Source organism: Scophthalmus maximus, chromosome 21 (assembly GCF_022379125.1).
Source record: "Scophthalmus maximus strain ysfricsl-2021 chromosome 21, ASM2237912v1, whole genome shotgun sequence".
NCBI classification, from domain to species: Eukaryota; Metazoa; Chordata; class Actinopteri; order Pleuronectiformes; family Scophthalmidae; genus Scophthalmus; species Scophthalmus maximus.
The window spans coordinates 10,593,029-10,612,500 of record NC_061535.1 but is presented as its reverse complement, the minus strand read 5'-3'; the positions used below and the strand labels follow the sequence as shown (position 1 = coordinate 10,612,500).

At 43.1% G+C, this 19,472-nt stretch overlaps 1 protein-coding gene and 1 long non-coding RNA gene across 2 annotated transcripts in view; one reads left to right on the top strand and one right to left on the bottom strand.

Annotated features, from left to right (window-relative positions):
- LOC118291366 overlaps window positions 1-19,472 on the top strand; it is a 131,397-nt gene that overhangs the window by 89,864 nt on the left and 22,061 nt on the right. The window lies entirely within an intron of this gene.
- LOC118291365 (C-C chemokine receptor type 3) lies at window positions 12,822-16,421 on the bottom strand. The gene is made up of 3 exons (XM_035619600.2): window positions 16,333-16,421; window positions 15,968-16,162; window positions 12,822-14,653 (listed from the first exon to the last, which is right to left on the bottom strand). Exons 2-3 carry the CDS (start codon window positions 16,138-16,140, stop codon window positions 13,807-13,809), a joined length of 1,020 nt encoding a protein of 339 aa, XP_035475493.1. The 5' UTR covers window positions 16,141-16,162; window positions 16,333-16,421; the 3' UTR covers window positions 12,822-13,806.

The following is a 19,472-nucleotide window of genomic DNA, read 5'->3' as shown; positions in this document are numbered from 1 at the left end:
TTTCCCCTTCAAGGGATTCTTGATGACATATTGATTTAGCAGCGTGTCTGAGGAAATACAATCCACATGTCATGCAGTATTTTCTTATTGTTTACCATTTGTCTTTATAGGTTAGTGAGTGCATTGTATCACGTTGCACATTTCTTAATTAAATGTTGATGGGTACTCCGACGATAGACTATTCGCGGGGGGGGGGGGTCAAAGTAAGCAGAGTCATCTATCATGTGGCGCTGGACAAACAGCACCCGACCTTTAGAACACCAGAAGTAATGTTGGGTAGTTTGGCTCAGCTCATCTCTAATTGATGCGAGTCTCCCCCTGGCCGTATAGCACACTCGCGGTGATTTGTGCTCTAAAATGTGGCAGCGTGTGGTTGACGCAGCGTACGATGTATTAGAGATGATGTTGATAAAGCTGTTTTTCGGACGCGAAATCCGGAAAATGTTGCAGGCGCAATGTTGCTTTCTTGCCTAGAGCCCCCCTCCGTAGAAGTTCAGGAGGCCAGATGTCTGCTGGGCTTGTGTCCAATCAATTAAGTGGTTCTTATATAGAGAACAGCATCTCCGTGCGTAGTCCCACTCACTGGAGTGAAACACAACTGACCGGTGTATTTGATATGTAGACGATGGCTGAGGACACATTCAAATATCACTCAACCAGGTTAAACGCCAAGAACGGGGTACGCCAAAATAAGTAACCAGAATTATAAAACGTGTGCATCCACAGGGAACGTTCCCTTTATAAATCGCAGGCCAACCTGGACATGTGAGCGCGTGGATCAGACCCATTCCCTGCCCCTCCACTCGCCGGCATTCACATGAATGGTCGATGCCTCATGAATGTTGATGCATATAAATGACCCTGCTGAGACGCGGGGACGCTGCCGGTGGACTAATGTGCTGTGACCTTTATTCACTTCCTACACAGTCGCTGGGAGCAGTAGGCGGCGGGCAGGTTCCCAGCGTGGTGGCTCCTGGGGAGAACATCCCCAACGCCAGTGCACTGCTGTGCGCCAGGATAAAAGAGTCGTGCCACCTAATTTGCCAATAAGTCCGATCAAAAGTGTGGTTACATTTGGGGAAACAGGCTATTGCTGCACATCGCCTTTTGATGTCGGCCTGTTCGCCCCCAGTGTACGGGAACTTGAAGTATCGACTACTGATTTTAATAATCCCATCCAAAGCAGCAGGCATTATTGAACACAGCTCCTGAGAATCTAAATCGGCTTATGGGCCAGTCATCATCACGGCATAGAAGATCGTTGTGGTCCCCGAACACGCGTTTCCCTCCTAATCTGCTCTACTCATGTAGTCCTCTGGCAGTACTCGCGTACCCTGCATCCGTCGCACAGTATTATTCACTGTGTGTCGCTGTTTACAGCAATCAGACTGATTGCTTTACACGTTGCCAAACGGAGCGCCAACAATCAGTATGTGTGTACTTATTTAAGCGGGGTCTCCGGTGCGCTCTGCAGCAATTTTACACTGGAAAACTAACATTGTACTAGGCGAACTTCAGAAATACATCCTTCAAAAGTAAACCGTTGAAGGAAATTTCGTAGAATGATATCAAAGTTCTTATTAACGAAATTTATTAATGAACGACTGCTAACGTACTGAAAAAGTGAACCCGACTGTAGTTGTCAAGCACAGATTTTCCAAAATATTTTGGTGAGATTGAATAAACATGCATACTAAACATGAATGTATGTGTTTTAGTCCATCAATAAGGCTATGGAAACTTTTTCTTGACAAGATTTGGATTTAATGTTCTCTTTGCGGAGACTGTATTTTTGCATGTCACTTGTACTTGGTGTCTTCCAAATATTTGCTTAAGGCATCACCGAGGTAATATAGGACTACGTCAGCTACACATTGTGAACCAAGCAGCAAAGCCAAAGCTGGTATGAGCACACAGTTATTTTTCACAAGATTTATTACAGAAATATCACTTTGAATAAAAAAGGTATCCAATTATCTACACTGAACAAAAACCAACCGACTCGCTGCATGTGGTGATTTCAAGCCCTCTCTCGGTGCATATAACAATAATGGATCAAAACGAATTTAAACTCGCAGCTAAGTCAGAGCATGACAGCCTCTGCCCGTGTGTCCTTCTTACGATCACCTCAGGTAATTTTGGAAAGTAATGTTCAGAGCGTCTAGCGGCTGTTGAGTCTCCTCCAAGAAACTTTGTGGCAAGAATAAAAAAAAGAGAACATTTCTCTCTCCCCTCGGGGCCAACTGTCGGCAGCGCATTCAACAATAAAAGAGTCAAATAATTACTGTGCCCGAGGAGTTGATGCGTCTGCGGCCCCCAGTGGTGCTCCACACATCCCTGACTGCCTACAGGCCTGTGGTACATGGAGATATGAGGAACTGATGAGAGGGAGGAAAGTTGGTGATGAAAGTATCGAAAAGCAAGGGAGTTGGGGGTATGGACAGTATAGGTGAGAGAGAGGAAGGACACAGCACATTGCCAGTGTTTAGAAACTTTTTGTTTTCAGTAAGAACAACTTTGGGAGTTGCTTGGCCTCTTTTGGAGCTTTTTATTCTTGTGTTAAGGAGTGGAAGTTGACTGAATTCCTGTGTGTGGGCCTGGTTAAAATACTGGAATACGACATGACTCGTGCCACTGATTTCCTTTGTCTTGATTGTACTTAATAACATTTAAACATTTAAATGTTATTAACTAGACTAGCACTATTAGACTTAATATTACCACAGTATGTGCTCTGGTTGAACGACCACTTTCAACGCCTTTCACCAAGTTACTCAAGTAATGTATGTTAATTATGCAGTCTCGATGATGGAAGGGAACTTGCCTTGAAAATGAAAAACACATTTTGTGATGAGGTGACTGCGAAGATTGAGACGAGAAGCCCAGAAAGCCACGACCTCGGGAGACCAGCACCTGATCGTGGATGGTTAATATTTAAAGAGCTTAGGTCCCTCAAAAAGTCTAATCCCTCCTCTGAGGGAGGAATATGTCTGCAGGAGAAACACGACACAAACACTGAAGTCTGGGTTCATGAAAATGATATGAAATGACAACGATGCACGTTATGTCCAAAGCGGGTTGCTCTTGAATGAAGAAATAACACTAAAAACGCTCACTTGAAGGAAATAATATGCTACGAATGTGTTTTATTCTGGCTGGAGCCAATCCCAGCTGACATTGGGCGAGAGGCGGGGTTCTTCCTGGACAGGTCGCCAGCCTGTCGCAGAGCCACATACAGAGACATACAACCACATTCACACCTACGGTCAATTTAGAGTCTCCAATGAACCTGACCCCATTCTGCATGTCTTTCGACTGTGGGAGGAAGCCGGAGAGAGTGGTTAGCACTTTTCGCCTCTTACTGTGAGGCGAAGGTGCTAACCACTACGCCACCGCGCAGCCCTTCATCGCGAAGCAGATTTGTCTAGAAGAAAAACCCAGCTGTCTAAAAACCTGTGTGCTGCGTGGCAGCTGTATTTGTCTGTCTTACTGTCTTCCGAGGGCCCAGTGTTTCTCGCTAAAGGGCAGCAGAACTTTAGTCTGTGCACAGCGTCTTTTCACATGCACATTGTCTTTCATATGCTGCCTTCACGCCGCGCTACGTGACAGCTGGGGGCTTTGCGAGATGGAGCCGAGGTTCTCCGCTGACTCAATCATCATTAAGCTGGAGAGAAATCTAAAGCCTGAGAGCGCGCCGTACAGTCGGTCTGCCTCCCATCCAGCGTCGGTTTCCCAAAGCCAGCGATGTTCACTTCACCCGTAGTGTTCGCCGTACAATAATGCCCTGACAGCTCTCAGACATCCTGCCCACCCGACTGAGCTCAGTTTGGTTCCCCCAGTCTGCGAAGGGGGAAGCCTCTTTAATCCTGGAACATGAACTCCTGCTGAGCTTGAGTCAATGGATCCTCTTCTTACACTGCCGCTGTCAGAAACCCGCTTATTTCCATTGTGTACTCGGAGACATCCACTGAGATGGTCACACCAGACAGAATGTTTAATGCTAAATGTGAAGAACTTGCTGTAGTGTGTTGCCGAGGCCGGAGGAGATTGAAAGCATCGTTGATTGTTGGTCCATTGCAACACTTGCTTGTGTTTCTCAGACATGAACTTTTCTGGGGGGTTTCCTTCCACACGTGGAGAGCGCAGCAGGGGATTGTTCAAGTCAGATGCGTTCACACCAACGGGAACTTTTTACAGCCATCAACACACCAGCTCACTCGCTGTGAATTATCCCAGAGACTTTCCTTCTGTATCCTCACACGGGCTAACTCGGACATTTTCCGGACATTTTCCGTCACGTACAGCCCCTCTGGAAAAAGTTCAGGAAAATGTCAAGACTTCAGTGTTTGTCTGAAAGCAGCATAGATTCCTGGCTGGGAAACCTTTAAAGTCTCGTCACTGGCTTTCTCCCTTAGCTGTCAAAAGGCAATCTATAAAAAAAAAACACAAGGTTGACTGGTGAGAAAACAACAGTCTAATATTACTCTTGGATATTCCAATGTTCTGACGTGCATAAGCAAATTTACCCACCTTAAGAGGGGATCCATAGCAGCTTGAAGTACAATGGAGTGGCCTTGATACCCCCATATGGCTGCCGGTAGTCTCCTGCATACTAATGCGGGGCTTTAATTGGAGTGTGTGACCTATCAATAGCACCACATGCCGGGGCGAACCCCTGCGTCCCTTTTATCAAAGGCGTCAATGTTCTGGGTTCACTGGGGATTTTTTCAGCAGATAGCACAATCAAGGTCTTGATTTTTTCCAACGAGGATAATCTCTGGCTTGTATGACGCATTTGAATATTAGTGAGCCAGACGTGCTCTGTGTCTTCGGACAACATGAATCACCAATCCGCAGACAGCGCTGGTAGAGATGCCGCAGCTACAGTATCGACTCCTGTGCATTGACTGACCCCGTGAGTCACTCAACACAAATCAACACGTTTGTTTTAGTTGTCCCTTCTTGCCATATGGCGTTTGGCAGCAACGGCCCGTTCCTCTGGACTATACGAGAGAATAAAATGCAATCAGATTACAATTGCACTAACAGAAAACACATCTGAAAACTAGATTGTAAAGCTAATTCTAATCAGAATTTATCAGAGACAAGGGCTTTTCAAGGGTTTAAAAAAGAATAATGAATGTGGCTCAGGAGCTCAGTGGACTGCGGATTAAGAGAACAAATTAATTAAATTACAAGTAAAATATAGGAAAAAAATGTCAATTTGATTAGAAAGAAATCCACTAAGGCAGACAAACACAGAAGGCGGTGTCTCAGTTTGCAGCACTTTTCCATAGCTGGTTGTGTTTTCTGTATTTGGATGTAATAACTAGCTTTGTATGATTCTTTTTTTCTGAATTCTGTTTGCTTTTTTTTGCAAACCTGCTTGCTTGCTCACTAGTCAGCATACAGATGTGCAGCTCCATGGTAACAACTTCAGCATCTTCACAATATGACAATATGAGATGACCTGGAAAGGGCTTGAAGGATCTTAATCAAAATCAAGAATGAATCGTCGATCTGAACAGGCGCTACAAGCTGTGTAACTTTCAGTCAAACTGTTGCCGTGAAGTTCACAGGCGGCGGGATTAATATCCGTAGACTAACAGGCTAACAAGCAAGTCGAGTGTTAGACTCCGGTGCGTGAACGAGCTCGAGGCTCTCAGGCGCGTCATCGGTGTGTGCGGCCTGCAGCTCAGCGCGGGAAGCGAAGAGAGCGGCGAGTCTGCGCGACGGCCGATTCCGGCGACAGCCGAGTCGAGTGGAGCATACGGGTTTGTATGCTGTTAGGTCTCAACGGCGAGCTCATGCAGCCAGGGGAGAAAATGTGCCAGTGACCGAGCAGGCGGGATAAGACAAGCTTTTTTCCAGGTCGGACTTGAGTAATACTCGCCTTGACGTGACAGCAGGAGCACGCGCGACCACCACTGGTTGTGAATTAGCAGTGGCTCTTGCTTTAATTCTCCTTCTGTGCAGCGCCTCTCGCACATCCTCACATCCTCCTCCTGTACAAACAGCTCTCATCGCACCATGACACATTCAGAAGGGGAAGTGCAACTGAAGAGGAAAGAGTGATTCCTGCTATTATCTTTTTAGTGTTGTTTATTCAATGAGTGACTGAACATTGCTGTTCTAACGCAGGTGTTACTATGGAAACTGCAACGTCTCTGTTGGTAAAAGCCAACAGTGGAAGGAATAAGTTGAGGGTTTCTTTTTTCTCTACTTTTTGTAGAACTTTTATTGAATCTCGCACAGTTATGTCAGTGATGCCTTATATGGCTGAGGTGACAGTAAACTCACAGTATTGTCTGTGTCCTGAAACAGTCAGTAAATTTGAAATCCATCCATCCATTATATATACTGCTTATCCTTTGAGGGTCGTGCGGGGGCTGGAGCAACAGTAAATGATGAATTTAGTATGGAAATAAAAGAAAATGACGGGGCCAGCATTAAAATGGACAGCGGTTGTAGTCGTATTGACCACCTCTTATATGACTTGTCACGTCATGAGCTGAATTTAAAGGAAGAGATTTGCAATATGGGAAAAAATTAGAGGAGAAGGTCAATACCACTCTCCTGTCTGCACACCAAACAGATGAAGCCTCAAAACCACACCCTCAATGAAACATGAAGTTGTGCGGGTTGAATGCAGGCTAAAGACTGAACATCGGGCCTTTAACCAACGCTCACACAGGGACGTCTCCAAATGTTGCATTTTGCTTCGTTCGCTTTGCTCCGCAGTTTCCAAATTGAAATGTCCATCAATATTCAACTTTAAAGGAGTTCAGACAGAGTTTGTGACAGGTTAGATTAATGACCAATCACCAGTAATGAATGTAAAACCATCGAATGTAAGCTGAGTTTTAAATCATTAATAGACCCAGTGAAGTTTTGTTTGTTGATTACAGCTGTTTTTGCAGGATTTTTTTTTCTTTTCTCCCCTTGACTGAGTACGTTTATTAAATGCCAGGCGTTATCGCTCAGCAGCGGGATCGATAGGAGCGTCTCCATCTACGCATTTGACATAATAGCTGTAATAGTTACTAATTATCCCTGACGTTGTGACAAGATCGGTCACAGCAAGTGATGTTCGTTGCTTATCATTCACTCAGACAGTAGCTGCAACACACACACACACACACACACACACCGCCGTCTATCTGCTGCAGTCAAATCAGTTGCAACAGAGCGGCCGTCCAATCAGAGCTGTCAGGACGTATTTGTATTACAAGTATTTTAGTCAAATCTGTTTACTCTGGAAAGTCAAAAATGTTCTTCCATCCTGTCAAGTGTGTTATTGCGGGAATTTTTCAGTTCTGCTGTTTGCAGCATTGGCGTCCCTGTGCACGTTGATGCATTACCACATATAGGCTGCAGAAGGCGACCCCTAACAATGATTAAAACATATTTGACTGTATCGTTAGTTACTGCAGTCAGACAAACCGTCTTTTTCAGTTTCACGATCATAAATTAAATTAATAGAACCGTTTTTTGTTGTTAATTATTCATCATATTTGTAATGCTAATGAACATTTATGTATCAATGTATCCGCCCTGACAATGTAAATCATTGCTTTGGTATAATGTCTCATGTTAGGCTATAATGTAATTAGACATAGCCAGGCTGTCTTTGCCCGGTACATCGTGAATAGTAATGGCGCGACAAGCTCAGATGACAATCCAATTATCTGGTACATCTGTATTGTAATATTTATTATTGGCTCGTTGCTGATGAGGCAGTAATCCAAATGGACAATGCATGGGCTCAATTAAAGCATGAAAACATCTTTTTTAGAACCTAATGATAGAGGAATCATTTTGCCATGCACACCATAATGTAGTCAGATTAAAAAGAAATCAAAAGAAAAACACAGTTGGGTTGTAGTGTTTGTTTTGGTTTCAACAAAGCAACGTTCATGTGCCCACTGAGGTTAAAGCTTGAGATATTGGTTCTTAATCTGTCCTCATGTGGCCTCTCAAAGCTCCATGTAATATTCAACAAAGACATGACAAACCTTCAAGTATCTGTTTTCTGCTTCAATAAAGGGCTATGCAACAAAGTTTTTCTCGAAAAAGTGTGACGGGTAAATTTCCCCAAAACTGTGCATAAACCTCCAAACAGCAGGAACAGCGTGGACATCTCCAGCCATTATGTAAATCTTCTTACATGACGCTGGGATTTGACTGTTAACTGACCTTGCTTTTTTGACAGCAGAGAGCTGTTTCTGAAAGATTCACAGTTTGTGCGGTGAGGTTTATTTGTGGCAGCGGACCATGAAATCTCATTTATTATTTTGTTTTGTGATTCAAACCCAAGAGGACCCTATTCTGGGTCCAGACCGTGAGTCACATGAACCGAATCATATAAAGGCATGCTTTCTTATAACTCTATGACCAACCGTCACCGAACCAGCAGCCATACTGTACATGAACTACATCTCAACTCAGGACTGTTTTGTCAGGATACGTTGTGTTTTGATTCATAAATCCGCTCTCATTAGACAGCACAAAGACTACTTGTCACTTTGAGATGACACCCTGCCTCTAGCACCCGTTTTTGCTTCCAGGGGGGGGTGATTCTAATGGGGAAATGGGTTCGACCTTTCGTGTTACATTATATACTCTTTTCATTCGGGGCATGCCGGACATTTTCCTGAACTTCTCCAGAGGGGCTGTGTGTGACAGAGCATGAGTCCGCAACTGTTGATGGCCAATACTATAAATAAAAGCACTGCTTTCCATAGTGCAATTATCGTCTGGAGATTTTCCGCCTGTTGTGAAAGCATGTGACTCAGACAATCTCCTGCTGCATTAGTCATATGTGAACGGAAAAATCATGTTTGAAAGGAGCAATTTAGATACATGGTCATTGTTTTCTCCAGATTAAATGGTGCTTCTGGCCCCCAAAAAAAGAAGGATGAACTGTTTTGTGTCTTCATAGTTCTCAGCCTATGAAATCACTCAATCAGAAAGAAGATAATTTCAAGGTCACTTCCATAAAATACAGATGTGAGAAAAAGGGGCTATTTTCCTCGGTGAGTAAACAGTATAACTGCCAGGGCCTGAAATATATGCAGGAACGAACATGAAGTGTTTTTCCATTTCATTTTCAAGAAACACAAACAAAAGAATACCTTGAGTTGATGCACCTAGAGTAATAGAGGAGAGGCGGAGGAGTAAGTCGACAGAAACTCATCTCAGAAGATTTTTTCGGCAGCGATTAACACAGAGACGAAGAGGCGGACATGCGGACACGGACAGACGCCTACTTGTTCACCATACATGGTAGACATTGTACTGGTCTGGACAGAAGGTGACAGTGCACTTACTCTTTGGATCTCCTCATGAAGCTACTTTGCCATATCTCCAGTAATAATTTGGTAACTCACACGAAAGTGTGTGTTTGTGTTGCGTTCGCCGTGTGTTTGGTGACAACATCTCTCTACAGGAATCTGTTGTAAAGAGGAGATGATCATCCTCCAAAACCCCCGTTATCCTTTTATAGGCGAAAACGCTCTCTTACATTGGACTGACTGCAATATGACCAAAGATGAAACCTGAGCGAAACATTGAGCGAATGTTTCCCCGCCGTGATCACATTCACCCTCTCATCCCTCAACACTTCTCTTGCACCTTTGCTACGGCCAGCTGCTATTCAAGAGCCGAGGACGAGATACAAGGACAAAGGTTGTTTTTCTTTCTTCTTTCGTACAGAACATCTTTTCTTATTATCAGCGTAATTTTTTAGAAGATGCAATAGCTCGCGACGCACAGCATCTCAACCGTTTATTAGACAAAGATCATAGTGGACATGAGCAGGCGATGATATAAGGATTGAATAATTCTCTTGATAATATCTGTAATTAGTCTACGGGAACGGAACGACTGAGGACGATATTAAAGGTCTGTGACTGTACCAACCATACGGGAGTGGAGCTGTATAAACATCTCCAATGAATGACAGAAAATTAAAATGCAAAGAAAGGAACTGCCAGGCTTTTTGGCTTATGAGAGGAAAAAGGTCTTTTCATGGTATTTATGTTTCATATAACACACATATAGTACTTTTACTTATCAGTTTTTCAATGAATAACTACACAGCGGTTGGTACTGTCTTTCACTCCTTACATATGAATAATTATTGTGTATTTATTTAAAAGCATAAAACATTGATATTAAATTAAGTCATTAATACGCAGAACTTTCTTTCTTCCTGTCACATATTGTATTGCACATACACAGACACACACACACACACACACACACACACACACTCAGCTTCAGAAGAAGGAGTAGTGCAGACCCTAAAGCCATGTTATAAGTCAAGACAGGGTGCAGGGTGCATGTAGCTCTAATCCTCCAATTAATTCTCATTCCCCACAAGTAGACGACCCCTGAGAGCTTCTTGACACTTCCATTAAAAAGTAAAAATGAAACACAGCATGAAGGTGAAGAAAGAGAGCTCCCTTTCGTCTGCCCATCTCCATGGAGAGCAAACTTTTACAATGTTTTTCGGCAAGCGGGGACATTTTCGCTTCCCTTTCCCTTGTTCTCATGCGGGGCTGGTATTCATGACATAATGCTTTTTGTTCCATAGCGAGGGGCTACCCAAAGTAGGAACACATCAGTTTGTATTCGTCCTTGTAGTTAATTAATGCAACAATTTCCAGTGCACATGCGGATTCAGGAAACAAACGGCACCAGAGACCATCTCATGATGCGATCACACCAGCCGTGAAATTACTACTTTGAATTACTACATTATTACACAAGTAGTCACGAGTAATTGTTACTTTTATCACACAGGTATGGAGAAGCCATTCGTACATCATTATGAAAGTACTAAGTAGACATGACCACACTATTGCATGAGCACTAAGTAGACTCTACTACATAATTACACGAGTACTAAGCAGGCATTGCTACGTTATTGAATGAGTACTTAGTAGACATTATTACTTAAATAGTGAGTAGACATTACTACATTATTACAAAAGTTCATCGTAGATATTTATTATTGTTTTAGATGTGATCTCAGTCGACATTACTACTTTATTCCACGGGTACTGAGTAGACATTGCTACAATGCTTTTGGCATTTTGAGTGATGGGAATATTACAACTTTTTAACTATGATAGCACCACACAATCTGCTCTTTCTACTTTCCGATGACTCTTGTTATGAAGGTAAGCAAGCAAGTGATCTGTTGCTGCTTCTTGTCTTAATGTCAGTGGATGTTAGATGAACTTATCCCATAGATCTGTGTCTGCCAAGGGCCAGTGACGTCAGATAAGATAACTTATAGAGACAGAACGTTACTAAATGTAAGATTCTTCTCATGAACTGCAAGTGAAACCCCTCACACAGCTCAATCAACTTCTGATCGAGAGATATTTTGGGCAGTGGAGGAAACAGGAGCTTGCGGTCAGTGTGCGAGTCCACAGATGCAAGCGGGCTATTGAAATAAAATGGCCATGAAAGGCAGTAGTTGGTTTATTTGTCCATTCATCTGTTTTCCACTCCAGCACTGCTGGGACTGTACATATTTTATAATGGTACAGGCTGGGATTACATCATGCTTGTGTGTGTCACTGTGGTTTTCATCATTTCATTTAAACACTTCCCATGCCTCCCCCAGATTCTACTGAAGAGCTGTTGCCCAATTCTCCACTTCTTCTTTCCTCCGGTTTGCATAACATGTTTAATGTAATAATTTTCACTGCAATAATATCAGACTCCTCTAATGTCTCCCTGGCCATGACTTTGCGCTTGACATACCAGGGGAAAAAATGGATGAAAAGACCTGTTATCTGAGAGCATCACTGTCTGCCGAAGCCCCTTTTCATTCTTGACAGCTTCATGTTTTTTTTTTCTTCCCTCTCTCCTCCGGTGGAAGAAAAAATGGTGGGAATCTAATCTTGGGTTACAATTTATCACTGAGGTGCATACAGGGTATAATTTGGCAGTGAAGGTTTTTGGCAGGTGATCTGCCAGATTTTAAAAATAGACCCCACGTTCGTACCAAACTCTGACAATAAATATATGTGCACCAATATAAAATGTATTATAGAAAATGTACATGTCAAAAAAATTCATGCAGATTAATCGCACTCTGTGATAATCCTTGAACCCACACGGGAAAACTACATTCCCAACTTTCTGATGAGAATGTTTCAGCAGGTAACCTCATTAATGGAATTCACTCATTTTGTAGTCATCCATTCATTCTCTGTTTTCCATTTTATTTTGTGATACTCACCCCTCCTCTTGGTCCACATTCTTCACTTCCTGTCTTTGTGGTTTCCTGCCATGATTAATTCAAACTGCCTCTCATTGTCCTAGCCGTGTTTTCCCTGGCCTGTATGAAATCAATCCAATATGTGTATATTGGCCACAGTTTAAGAGTGACTCTACCATCCATCCATCCATCCATCCATCCATCTAACAATAGGATAAACATTCAACAGGAACATCCCTCTGAAGAATCAGTGGTCCTGTCATGTGGATAATTTCCTTAAATGCCAATCTAAACATATCTCAGACACAGAGATCTCAACAAATGCAACTAAAAATATCTGCAGCACACATGTAAGAGAGAAAAATAGTTTTTGTCATAGGTGAAAGCTGTTAAAATCAGTAATGCAGTTATGTAGTCTTGTCGCATACTGATTCATAATCACAATTTCACATTTATTTTTTACAAAAACTCTCACCCTGTACAGTCTATAATGAATGTTTTAGGGAACTGGATAAAAGGGATTATCTGAAGAGACATTTATTCTGGAAATATGCAGGATGTAATATCCCAAAAATGTACCCCATGATGGAAAGTCTTCATTTAATAAAATGGCTTTTCACAAGCCAACACAAGAGCCACATCAATCAAGCTTTCATCTCCCTTTCATGAGCTGTTTGCCGTTTTTTCCCCATTTAAACTGTGATTTATGGAAAACTTGACTATACAAAAGAAAAGATGAATCATCACATTACATAATCTCCACACCTTTTTACATAATGTTTAGACATTCAAGTCGATATATGGTTAAACGATTACAACCCTTTACACGAGCGGCATCTTGTCCAACTTTTAAATTGGGTCACACAGATAATTTAAATATGACAGGTGCAAAATGTTAGTACTTTTTTTCCAGTATTATTGATCAAAAAGCAGTCATAATGCTTAATGCTTAAACTTCTACATCATTCAGAGGCATTGTCATTTGGTTTATACTGAAAATTCAGATATTTCTTTCAGTAACATTGTTCTTCCTGGCAATAGGGATGCTCAACTTTCTCAAAAATAGGAGAAGAAAAACATCAGAGATCATGAATCAACCTCTGTTCACTAAAGGGCAGAAAGTCACTACCACTTTCATCAAGAGCATAATGCTCAACTGATTTCAGGGTATGTCACATTCCCATAGCTAAACCAAACGCACGTCTTCCGTCTTTGGTTTCCATGTGCAATGATGGCAGATATAGAGGTGACAGGAGCTTCAATATGGGCTGGACTTTGATAACTCTACACAGTTTCAGAGCCTTGACTGGAGGAATCAGCAACATAGCAATCCGCAGATTTTGATTTGTATCAGTTTGTCTCAGGCGACGCTTATACAACACAACATTGTCTCTCAGTAGGGTTGAGCAGAGAAATCTATATTTCAGCTTTTTCCTGCTATCGGCAAAACTGTATCCCTAGTTGGACGTTGATACTCTGAGGCTTGACGATGCTGAAAGAACTGACTTTGGACTTCTTTGATGAACACACGCCAGTGCTGAGGAATAAAGGTCTCCCCACTCCTAAAGCTAATTCGGCGTACTCTTTGTGGACATATTGTGTCTGCTGGTGTGAGACACACTGATGTGCCTCCTTAACCCTGGGAAGTGTTTCACCAGGATCTGTCTGAAGTGGTTTTGAAACTTTTTCCCCACAAATGTGTAGAAGATGGGACTGAAGCAAAAGTAAATATAGGCAATGTTATGAGTGATGTGCAGTGCGTAGCCCCTTCTCTGCGCTTCCTCGCAGGTGTCATCGCTCATCAGCTCAACAATGTTCAACGGGGTCCAGCACAGGAAAAACAACAGGACAATGATGAATATCAGCCTGACGGTCTTGAACTTGGTGACCAACCTGGATGAGAGGACAGTGATTGTGATCCTAATGTAACAGTAGACAATAACCACCAGGGGGAAGATCAAGAAAAGGACAAGCTGAATGTGAAATCCGGCATTTCTCAGACGGTCCACATTGATATTGGGAAAGTCACCTGGATACTGGTCACAGTAGGTTTTGGTCTCAAGAGAATGACTAAATGTGGTGTGGAGAATCATTGGCTTGATGCACGCCAGGCTGCTGACCAGCCACACCGCAGCGCAGGAGACCACAGCGTACCCTCTGTTCCTCAATCGCGATGAGCCCAAGGAGTAGACAACAGCGAGGTGTCGGTCGAAGGTCAGAAGAGTGAGGAAGAGGACAGAACTGTAGAAGCCCAGATAGTAGACGCCGCCCACAATCTTGCACATAACCTTGCCGAAGATCCAGTTGGAGAGCTGCAGGTACACCCCCATGAAGGGAAGGCTGCTCATGAAGATCAGGGACGAGATCACGAGGTTCAGCAGCAAGATGTTGGTCACGGTGGTCAGCCTCTCGAACCTATGAAGTAGTCATAATAGCAATCATTAGGGAATAGCAGTCAGGCATTTTTTAGTGAACATGTTCCATTATTTTAACATGTTACTTCGACACAACTCTGACTCTACCTTCGAGAGGTACACATCCAGGAAAAGTGCCTGCCATCCAAATTATTACATTCCTTATTGGCTCTACTACATTTCCAAGTGGTGTATTCATGTGAAATCTGGTAGAAGCTACAATTTGCACAGAGCCACTAAGGGCCATTTCAAAAACTAGACCCAAGGTCAGACACATTGGCATGGTGACACATGGTAGTGGCACAGTATGGTTTCATTTTTGTAAATGTAGATGTTATACAGCATAACTTAGTCATACATACAATCAAGGATTTAAAATGGGTTTAGAACCCTATATGTGAGGGTAGAAAAGAAATATGGCACTGAAATTAAGCTTAATTCACGCTGAAATCCTGAATCACACAAAACGTCTGAAGCTGTAGAAATCAAGAATAGGAGTTCGCAACAGTTTAAGTTATTTAAAGTTTCAATCTTCAAGCGTTTCACCGAATCAAACTCCATTTTACCACAGTTTGTGATCACGAGCCCTTCGGCAGAAAACATTCATTGTGTTTTTACATTCTGTAATTAATTCTCTACAAGGCAGTTTTCGCTGTTAATGGTGGAGTACGCCATCCCTGCCCCGGATTTACATTACCTCCACACACAGACACATAACTCGCAGGCAACCGTGCATGAAATCTAATGATGTCAATGATATCAGCCTCTCTGTGAACTATTCACTCCCACTTAGAATGTAGTGGAGCTAAGTTACTGCTGATGCAATCATTTCTTCCCACTGCTGCAGCTACTGCTTAACACACACACACAAAAGCATATAGTGAAATAAGACATAATCATTTTCGATAATCTTTTGTTGGCACTGTATGATGCAGCATAAAATTAGACCACGGTTGGGCTGCTCATGGAACGATGGGAAAAGACAAGAATAGCCGCTCATCATTTATTTCCAGTACTATTATAACACAGTTGCAGTCAGAACGGTAAACGCAGATGTTGCCAGATCAACTAAGGTCTACGATTGTAATTCACACTGACTATAAAGTTTGAATTATACCCTAATTCTGTGTGTGTGTATTCTAAATGGTAAATCATGCAGTAATTTAAATTGACCCACCATAAAAACTGTTCAAATGGGGGTCAGGGATCCTGCATTAAACTGCTAAACCAAGGATTTGTTTATGACGGATTCTTTTTAATCACTACTGCACTGTGTACTTCTTCATTTTAGCTCAGATATTTTTGATGCACTCACCGATGGATGATGACCAAGACCAGACCGTTTCCACAGACACTGAAGAGAAACATAAAGTAGTAAAGGATGGATAGACGAGCTCCCAGGCTGTTGTCACCCTCCCTGGGACATGGTGTGGTCAGCATGCTCGGCTCATCGCTGTAATTACTGTAGTCATATGTTGTCGTCTCCATCTCGAATAGTGAGCAGGGGGATCTGTCGGAGGAACACATGCAGCCATCAAACCAAATATTCTCCACGTGATCGCCACACTATCACAAAACGATCAATCGTCAAGAAATGTTTTAAGAGCTATTCGTTTTGCACACGTGCTCTTGCAAGCCATGCAAATTCAGAGGGGATCATGCTGAGCTGAGTTGACTTACCACCTGGCCCGCAGAGACGCTTCTGCCTCTGGTCTGACAATGGAGGCCACAGCTGTCTGACTCAGTGAGTTGAAGTCACTTCATGATAAGTCAGGCAGCTAGGGTTGAGGAAGTACCACAGAAGGGCGTGGGTTTTTTGAGAGGTGCGTGTGTGTGTGTGTGTGTGTGTGCGTGTGTGTGCGTGCACGTGCACGTGCACGTGCACGTAAGGAGAAGGGGTTGACTTAGAGCACAACATAGCAACAGTGGTTCCTGACAGTTCAGATTCTACAGCTGTGGTCACAGAGAGAGATGTGGAGAGTTCATCTGTCCAGTCCAACAAGTCCTCCAAGTCATACGACGAGTTATGTTCAATGTGCCTTAATACGACCATAGTATTGTGGGGGGGGGGGGGGGGGGGGGGTTATTTTTTTATTTTTTTTTCCAACACATGCTTGATGACATTGTAAAGGTCAGGGTTACATGGCAGAGAATCACCACGACAAGGCCGCCAGTTTTCGGTACAGCTCCAGGAGGGAGTTATCAGATGCCAATTCTCTGCATGGCAGTTTATAGTACAAAGAGGAGTTTACAGCACTGGCAGCTAACGTGTCAGATCTCGATGACTGCCAGATAAACAACAGACTACAAAGTAATGTACCTGGAACCTCTCTGACTGAGGACCAGAGTTGTGTCAGAAACATCTGCAAAACCTGGATTTATGTACAGTGCCAACGTAATCCATTACAAACTCAAATCTAAAATTCTCCCTTTCTAAGGTATCTAGACGTGGTGTGGTTTAGGAGATGTGCTCTCCGCTACGGCAAATGTTACGACAACTAAAACCTCTGGTAACGGTTAAGAAGAGATCACATAAAAAGGCTGATTAATTTTGTGACAAGAGATATCGCCGGCCTCCTGCACGAAAAGTCCTGACACGAAACGTGTCTGTGCACCACACTGACCTCGTATCCATCGCACTACATTAGGGACACGCCACTTTGCTAAAGGGCTGTGAAATACTGATAGTGTTAGCCTTTACTACCGCAGAGCTAACATGGTTTATCATCATCCACACTGCCCGTGAAGAGGTTTTTGATATGATCGAAATATCTGAGAGGCAAATCTTTTAAATCTTGTTGAAAATATTGCCCGTGATGTTTGTCTTTCACTCGGTAATGAATGTACACCTCTTCACTGTGTCCAACCTTTTCATCATGATATCTTTTCTCACACTTGACAATTTAATTCAAACTGAATGCTATTTGGGGGTTTTCTTTTCACCAAATATAGTTTATTCTTCACACGATATGAGTGTAATACTATAGGAAACGTTTGATTTGAATATTGCTATGTGCTCCTGCTTCTGTTGAGGTTTATTGCATGCCTCTCTCAAGATAAATAAAGGAGCAGACAGTTCTCTGTCACAGTGTCGCCGGTGATAAACTTGCACACTGTCAGCAGAATGTATATCATTCATTCGAAACGCCTGGATCAGTATGCATCACAGCCGCAATGATATTATACTGCACTGCATGCATGTGGCAGTGGGTATGTGTCGCAAGCTCCATTGTAAAACACAGAAATCCATATATTTCCCTATGGGATGGTTTTGGGATGTCATGTCTCCTCAGCTACATCGTTACCCACAGCAGACAGCGTGTGTGTGATGGTAAATGAACTTTTTCAGCTTCACTTATTCACTGGCTAAAGTTAAGGGTGTGTCTATTTCACACGCTGCAGTTTCCTGAAGAAGTTACTGTAAGAAATGAGACACAGCGGATGAGTGTGCTGTGGTTAGATGTGCTGATTGCTCAGTTACAGTCGGCTTATATAAATTCAGAAGAGAGAGTCAGCACCAGCTGCCCTGGAGGCTGAACCTGACAGCCGACGGTGGAGTCGCTCACGGCAAGTGTGAGAGGGTTGGATGTCGGTTGGCGGTTGGGCCTACCAAGTGGCAACCCGCCGTGACGTCACCCGGTGGTTTGTGAACGGCCGCTTTTGGAGCCTGGAGTTTCGGCATTTCGACCGGCGCCATCTCGTTTTTTCGGAGCCAGACGCAGGAGCAGTGATTCTCAACGATCCAGCACCAGCCTGAGAAGTGTTGGCCACCATTCTGCAAAGATGAGAACTGATCATCCCGTACACCCCCCCATCACCCCCTGCCTCTGCTGCCGCCCTCCTGCCAGCGTGAGCAGCGAATGCCAGATAGTTAAGAAGGATGATGTGCATGAATGTGCAGTGGCAGCAGGACAGTGTATGTGGGATTAATAGTGATAAAGGAGCGTGTCAGCCAAGTGAAACAACGTGGCCCACTGCCGCTCTATGACGCAGAGGAATATGCTATAGCATATAGCTCACACAAAATACTTGTTGGCAGGATACTTGTACTTCACCATGACCTTTTCCCTGACTAAGATGTCCACGTCTTGACATATTGCAGGAGGAGGCGCTCATGATTTTTCTCAGGTGGACAGACATTTCAAGCTGTCGAAGTTTTTACAAATCTGTATAACAGAATTCTGTTCCGCCGTCTGTCTTTGGCGACATGGTGGGATTGTTGTCGTCCAGTGTTTGAGAATCTTTTTGGGGGGGGGGGGGGGCTAACAGCGTTCCCATCATCAAAGCAAGCTGAGTGTATATGAGAGGGAGATGATGTGTCCTTTAGGCATCCAAAAAATAGCCAAGTCTGTGAGGGATAGGGTGGTTTGTTTATGTACGCTAGAAAGCCAGTGGAAAATAGTGCGCCAGGGCTTCAGTTTTACATCTGACACTAAACTAATACGCCGAGGAATAAAATTTATGTAATTAAGGATGAATAATGGGACACTATGTATAAACATGTCCACGGGGTATTTAGAACAAACAGTATAATTAATAATGGAAATAATTGGTGGCAGCTCTGCTGTTGTTTCAGAAGGCTATGATGAACAACCTCTTTTAGGTTGGCAGACTTGTTGACCTCAATGGGAACATTTCTTGTGGTAGTAGCACACTGAGTGACAATTTCAAGGTCGTGTGCATCCTGATAATTTCCTTGTTGATTTCAGTTGCATGTAACATAAATGCACCTACCACTTCTGTCTAAATGAACTGTATTTTAGCTGTTATGGCACAATATATAACACATATACATAATTCATTGATCTGCCAAAATATGA

Excerpts from the sequence above, each read along its gene's own strand:
- LOC118291365 (XM_035619600.2), bottom strand. The coding sequence starts at position 16,140 with ATGGAGACGACAACATATGACTACAGTAATTACAGCGATGAGCCGAGC. Across the intron at positions 14,654-15,967 it reads GTCTTGGTCATCATCCATCG|GTTCGAGAGGCTGACCACCG; the intron begins GTGAGTGCATCA and ends ACTACTTCATAG.